The sequence below is a fragment of the Vombatus ursinus genome, unplaced genomic scaffold, assembly GCF_900497805.2.
Source record: "Vombatus ursinus unplaced genomic scaffold, bare-nosed wombat genome assembly UNPS02015030.1, whole genome shotgun sequence".
In the NCBI taxonomy this organism is placed as follows: Eukaryota; Metazoa; Chordata; class Mammalia; order Diprotodontia; family Vombatidae; genus Vombatus; species Vombatus ursinus.
In genome coordinates, this window is record NW_020954808.1 from 2812875 (window position 1) to 2818944 (window position 6070).

Below are 6070 nucleotides of genomic sequence, written 5' to 3' on the forward strand. Positions count from 1 at the left end.
GGGGAGGGAGATGATAGAGGGGGAGGAGGGGGAGGATGGAGGGGGAGAGAAGGGATGGGGGGAGGGGGAGAAGGGAGGGGGCGGGGGAGGGGGCCTATGGCACGGCCCAGCACTTGCCCAGTGGCTCAAGCTAAAGGAGGTCTAGGAAAGGGGCTGGGGGGAGATGTTGGAGTCTTTTGTTCTTCCTCTCCCTCTCTCCCACTTCCCCCCAAGCTGGAAGAGGTCAAGTCGTCGGAGCGGAGCCTTCGGGCCCGGCTGAAGTATCTGTCCAGCGAGCTGGCCCAGTACAAGCAGGGGTGAGCAGGCTGTCCTGGGGAGATCGGGGAAGGGCTCGGTAGAGGTAGGTGGCGAGACCTAGCAGGGTTGGGGCCTGTCTCCCCAGGAGGCAGACCCTGTCTTTGGTACAGTCACCGCAGCCCCGGAAGGACCGGCGGCGGACAGCATCTCAGGAGCGGAACCCGTCGTGGGGCCGAAGGCCCGCCCGATCTTCGTCTCAGGACAGCAACCGAGGAGGGGCGCCATCGCGGCCCTCCTCCTCCCCAGCAGGTACGTGGCCCACCTTCCCCTGCCTCCCTCTGCCCCGCCCGCCCCCTTCTCAGCGGTGGATCTCGGGCTCGGCCGATCCCTTGGATGAGCGAGGAGGCCCTTCGCCACCTCTTCTCTTGGTCCCCAGGTGTCCGGGCGCCCCGCTTCGACCCCACTGCCTTCGTCAAGGCCAAAGAGCGGAAGCAGAGAGAGCTCAAGATGAAGAAGTGAGTGATCCTGCCTCCCCAGGTGGACCGGGCGGGGCCGGGGGGGGGGGCCTCCAGACTCCTCTGCTCCCCAGGGCTTAGCGGATGAAGGACCAGCTCCGCTGGGGTGGTGCAGTGGCCACGCTGCTGGCCTCACAGTGACCCTGTCACTTCGCCTGCCTGCCTCAGTGTCCTCATATGTCCAGTGGGGACCATCCCAGGGGGGTTGTGAGGATTTCTGCCAAGGGCCAGAGCCGCGCTCCCCATCATCATTTCGGGCAGTGTGTTGCGTTGCCCCTGCCTTGTGTGGGATGCCCGCTGGCCTCGGCCCCTCCTGGAGTGTTCAGATGCTGCCTTTCCCCAGTTTGTCTCATCTGGCCCGTGGCTGTGTCCCCCAGTCCGATGGAGGCTCCTTCGTTGTGTCTTGGGATCCCCGGTGCCTTGCATACAGGAGGCACTTAATAAATACTGGATTGGGTTAGAGTGAGTTTTCCTCCTCTTCCCTCAGCCAGCAAAGGAACCGGATCGGGAGTGGGGAAGGGTCGGGGAGCTGGGGTCGAAGCCGGGTCCGCGGCTCGTGCGCCGTCTCAAGAGAGGAAAGGGCCCCCAGAGGCCGGACGCGAAGCTCCTCTGGTAAGGGACGTGAGATGTTTCCCCAGGGAGGAGGGAAGGGCGTCGTGTCTGACTTCTTAGTCCTGGCACAGGTCCCTGGGTGCTGCGGAGCCCATGAGGCCTGGTGCTGGGTGCGAGGGGGAGGGAGGCCTGGCTCCAGTGAAGGGGGGGGAGTGGGATGAGGGAGGCCAGGAGCTATCCAGGATGTGGGAGGTTGGAGGTTGGGTCCTGGAGGGCCAGGCCGTCGTTCAGCCTTTAGTCAGGGGCCTGGCCTTTCCTTTTCTCCTTCCCTACCCCAGTAGAGAGTTTTCGAAGCCGCCACTCATCGCTGAGCTCAGCCAGTGAGTTTGAGGATTTCACCAACCCAACTTCGCGAGGGTAAGGTGGTGGGGGTGGGAGGGAGAGGCGTGGGGGGTTTACTCCAGGAGAAATTGCCTGGGAGCCTGGGAAACCACTGAGACCCAGGCATTGGGTGGTAGGAACCTTCATGCCCCGCCCCCAACTTGCTTCTCTGGTTGCTTTTCTCAGCTGTCGGAGGCAGCCCAGAGTTCGGAAGCCCCTGAGCCCCTCCTCCTGGAATGGCTCAGGAGAGGTGAGTATCGGGGGCTTCCCCCCCTGCGCCCCATGACCCTGGTGCAGCTGGTCCGGGCAGGGTGTGGGCAGAATAGGGGAGCCGGGGAGGGAATCCTCAGGAACGACCATTGGGCTCAGAGACCTCCCTTGGGTGTCTGGTTTGTGGGTGAGGGGGGACAGGATTGGGGGCACCTTGGATGATCTGAAAAGGGCTTGGGGGGCTTTGAGAGTAGAGTGAGCGATGGAGCTTTTGGGGGATTGTTGGCTGGCATGAGTACTTGGAGATCCCTCCTGACTGCCTGCCCTGCCCCTTCAGATGCCTGTGCTGGACAGTGGCCGCAGAAGACGGCAGGCTAGCAGCACCCCTACCCCGAGGGGCCAGACCTTTGGCAAAGGTGAACTTCCTTCCTGAGAGCCAGCCGTGCTTCCTTGGTGGAGTGGGGGGATTCACCCCCTGCCTCCAAGAGCTCCTAAAACCCTTGGGTTCACCCCGGGTCCTCCCAGGAGCCCTTTCTGCCCATCCCCAGGCTGGTTCCCAGAGCCAGCCACTTTCCTCTTCCTCCTTACAGAAAACACATTTGAGGAGCCGCCCGCCGACCTGTCAGAGATTGATGCCCGCCTGCAGGCCCTGCAGGAGTATATGAACAGGCTGGACACAAGGACGTGACACTCCCCCCCAACACCAGCCAAAGGGGCTTGGGCCTGGCTTCCCTTCTTCTCCTTAGCCCCCCAGTGGGAGGCCAGAACTGAGGCTCAGCCCTGGCTGCCAGGGAACCTGAGGGCTGAGGAGGCATGCGTGTATGTGTGTGTGTGTGTGTGCGTGTGCACGTGTGTTCGTGTGTGGGGAAGGACAGAGGATGTAAATAAAGGGTTTGGGCAGTTTTCCCTCCCTCAGTCCACCTGTCATCTGAGTTGGTGTGCTCTGATCTTTGTGCTCTGACTTTCTGCATCTGGGCTTTGGGCTGGGGCAGCAGGGCCCACGGAGGAGATCACTAGGCCCTCCAACCTAGCCTCTCGTCATTGCCTCTGTGACTAGGGCTGGGTCCCCTGAGTTAGTGAGCTCAGTTTCCTCCCATGTAAAATGGGGTGGCTGATCCCTGGGGTCCCTCCCTCATGCATTGACCATCGGAGAGAATGTGCAGATGGCTCTTCCCACCAGATAGCAGCACTTCCTGTCATTTAGAGGGCTGGGGACTGAAGGAACCTGAGACACGAGCCACTTGACCCCCTCACTGGATGAGGCAGGAAACCAAGGCCCAAGGAGATGAGGAGTGGGCCTGTGGAGCAGGCCCCTCCAATGCTGGCCGGCATCAATGCATAGAACCCCCAAGTGGCCAGGGTCTCGGTAGCTTTATTCTGGGATACCGGGGAGGGGCAGCCGGCCAGCCATGGACACTGGAGGCAGGGGAAGGTGTTTGGCTGCGATGTCCCAGGATCCAGTGGGCCTCTCACCCTCGATAATGGGGCAGCTTCCGCAGTTCACCGTAGAGCGCGTCCGCCGGGGGAGCCCCTATCTGCACGTTCTGCTGTGGCCGGATCATATATTGAGATGAGAGTACACCATGCACCGTGCCACAGCGAAGGAGGCTCTGGATGGCCCGGATGGCTCGGGGAGCAGGGGGTCGATCTGGGGGAGGGAGACAGCCTGGTTTGCCAACATTCTGTCCTTGGCCTTTCTTCCCCCTCCATATAGCCACACCCCAGGGACCCAAGTTTCCTGGTTCTGATCCTCAGCCCAATATAGGCCCAGGGACTTGGGTGTCCTAAGTCTTAGCACCACAGGACCCAAGTGTCCTTGCCTCTAGCTTTGCTGTACTCTCCAGTCCCAGTCCCATACCTTCCCAAGGACCCTCCCTCTCTCCTGTTGTTACTTACTCCTGAAGTTGCCGATGAAGCTGATCCCCAGGGAGATGGAGTTCCAGGCGGGGTCTGAGTGGTCTCCTGTGGTGGACCACCCTCGCCCCTCGTAGATGAGCCCATCTTCCCCAATCAAGAAGCTGGAGGCAGAGAGGATGGATTGGCCTATCAGTGAGGGCTTCTTTGCCCTTTCTCCCCCAGCCCCAGTGTTTTGGGCTTCTTGGCACTCAAAATCCTATCTCATGAGAGCTTTCACCCCCCTTTGGAGCAAAAGTCTGCTTAGAACTGGGATATCTTCCCCCTGAGACCAGGAATTCCCTAACCATTGTGTTCCCCCTCAAATGAAGGGCCCCCCATCACTGTTGTATTCTCACCTCAGACCAAGGGCCCCCCCATAGCTAGGAGGTTACTTTCAGATCAGGGGCTCCCTGACCTCTGTGCTGTTTTAGGCCAGGGTGTCCTCCACACCTAGGATAAGTTTCTCCCTTCGGATGAGGGGTTCCTTTCACTGCTGGGCTGTGTTTCTACCCCAGGGCTCTCACATCTGAGATGTTTCAGATCAGCCCCCACTGCACCAACATACTGTGTTTCCCCACTGGCCCCAGGCTCCCCCACAGCTGGGCTGTTTCTTCCCTCAGATCAAGGATTTCCCCAACACTGTTCTCTCCCCTCCCTTAGAGCAGGGCCACCCCTCCCATTCAGACTAAGGTCTCCCCCACAGCTGGGATGTTCTAACACAGCCCAGGTCTGTGCCTCTCCCGCACCCCAACCCTAGACCGGGGGTTGTTTGGGTCTCTGCCTTCCACCCCGTTGTTGTCCGAGGATGCTCACTTGTATGAGATGTCACAAAGACGCTGTATGTGGACATCGTTGACTTGGATGTTTCTTATCTGCTGTTCACAGTCTGAGGGGGAAAGGCAGGGGTTGCCACCTGTGTGAGACACCACCACGAAGTCCACCGGCAGGTTCAGGGGCTTCAGGCACCGAGAGGGCAGGGCCCCCCATTCAGCCCTTGACACAATGTCTGGGCAGCCAGGCAGTATGTTCTCGGGCTTCAGGTCATCCTGTCCCAAGACAGGGAGGGTGGCCAAGAGCAGAAGCAGCCAGGGTACCATGTCTGCTTTGGGATCTCAGGCCAAGGGAATCGGAGAGCAGAGGGCCGGTGATCTTGGGATACCAAGGAGAGCTCTCCAGTGCCTAAAGCTGGGGCTGGCTATTTATCACCTGCATTTGGGGAGTGGGGGAGGACAGGATACAGGGCAGTGACCTTCCCCTTCCCTTGGCCACGGAAGGCCTTGCATCAAAACTCAGGTGCCTTGCCCCACATGTGTTGGAAACTAAAACCACAGGTTCCTGTTTTCTTTGGAACCTGGTGGGGGCAGGGAAGGGGAGAGTTGGGTGGTCTTGATGCTGATGGTTGAGGAGGGGGAGAATTTTTCTGGCCTCCTCCTTTCCAAGGCCGCTGGACACCTTTGGGCTCAATGGCAGCCGGAGGTCCTTCTTCCCTTCCATGTCCGCCCTCCTTCTGGGCATCGAGAGCCGACTTCTGGCGCTGGCCATCCCACCACCGCCCTGGGGGACCTTGGGTAAGTTCCTTCCCCTCTCCTGGTTTTAGTTTCATCATTCCACAATAAGAAGCTATGATTCTGTGGTTTTAATCTCTTGAAATGCTGCTTCTCTAGGCCTGATGAGGATCCAGCCATTCAGTGGTCCAGGAGGATGTTTGTGTTTCTTTATCTCAGTGGGAATACACATCATTGATTCAAACCAACAAACATTTGGAAGGAGCTCCCACAATGAGCCAGGATTACAAAGTCAAAGGACAAAGCTGACCTGGGCTAGCTGACCTGGCCTACATTCTACTGGGGTGTGGGTGGGGGAGCCTTGAACATACAAGAAAGAATAAGGTCTACACAAAATCATGGAAACGAATGGCAAAGGGGAGAGAGTGTTACTGGGGAGGGGGATGGATAATGAAAGGCATTCTGTAGGAGAAACTACCTGGGGTGTGCTTTGAAGGAGGTGCAAGGAGCATCTATTATGCTCCTACTCTGTGCCAGGCACTGGAGATAGAGGAGCAAGTGACAGTCCCTGCCCTCAGGGAGCTTATATTCTAACGTACATAGAACAATCAGACTCAAAATATATATAAAGTAATTTTTAGGAGGAAGGCACTAGCCCTGGGGGGCTCTGGATAGGTTTTCTTTATTTTTAAAAATTAATTAATTTATTTTTAGTTTTCAACATTCACTTCTATAAGATTTTGAGTTTTAAATTTTCTTCCCCTCCTTCTCCTC

General features: G+C 58.3%; 2 protein-coding genes across 2 annotated transcripts in view; one reads left to right on the forward strand and one right to left on the reverse strand.

The window, feature by feature from the left end:
- The window catches only part of LOC114030911 (coiled-coil domain-containing protein 61-like), a 7507-nt gene extending 4680 nt beyond the window's left edge, over window positions 1-2827 (forward strand). Inside the window, exons 7-14 of the mRNA XM_027845836.1 lie at window positions 200-296; window positions 383-546; window positions 674-752; window positions 1240-1364; window positions 1643-1721; window positions 1872-1935; window positions 2233-2311; window positions 2486-2827. Coding sequence (XP_027701637.1) covers window positions 200-296; window positions 383-546; window positions 674-752; window positions 1240-1364; window positions 1643-1721; window positions 1872-1935; window positions 2233-2311; window positions 2486-2583 — 785 coding nt within the window. The 3' untranslated portion in view covers window positions 2584-2827. The remainder of the gene's footprint in view (window positions 1-199; window positions 297-382; window positions 547-673; window positions 753-1239; window positions 1365-1642; window positions 1722-1871; window positions 1936-2232; window positions 2312-2485) is intronic.
- Window positions 2828-3251: 424 nt separating this feature from the next.
- LOC114031048 (peptidoglycan recognition protein 1-like) lies at window positions 3252-4959 on the reverse strand. The gene is made up of 3 exons (XM_027846051.1): window positions 4605-4959; window positions 3792-3913; window positions 3252-3543 (listed from the first exon to the last, which is right to left on the reverse strand). Exons 1-3 carry the CDS (start codon window positions 4886-4888, stop codon window positions 3365-3367), a joined length of 585 nt encoding a protein of 194 aa, XP_027701852.1. The 5' UTR covers window positions 4889-4959; the 3' UTR covers window positions 3252-3364.
- Window positions 4960-6070: the final 1111 nt, after the last annotated feature.

Excerpts from the sequence above, each read along its gene's own strand:
- LOC114031048 (XM_027846051.1), bottom strand. The coding sequence starts at position 4,888 with ATGGTACCCTGGCTGCTTCTGCTCTTGGCCACCCTCCCTGTCTTGGGA. Across the intron at positions 3,914-4,604 it reads CTTTGTGACATCTCATACAA|CTTCTTGATTGGGGAAGATG; the intron begins GTGAGCATCCTC and ends CTCTGCCTCCAG. Across the intron at positions 3,544-3,791 it reads CTTCATCGGCAACTTCAGGA|ATCGACCCCCTGCTCCCCGA; the intron begins GTAAGTAACAAC and ends TCCCTCCCCCAG.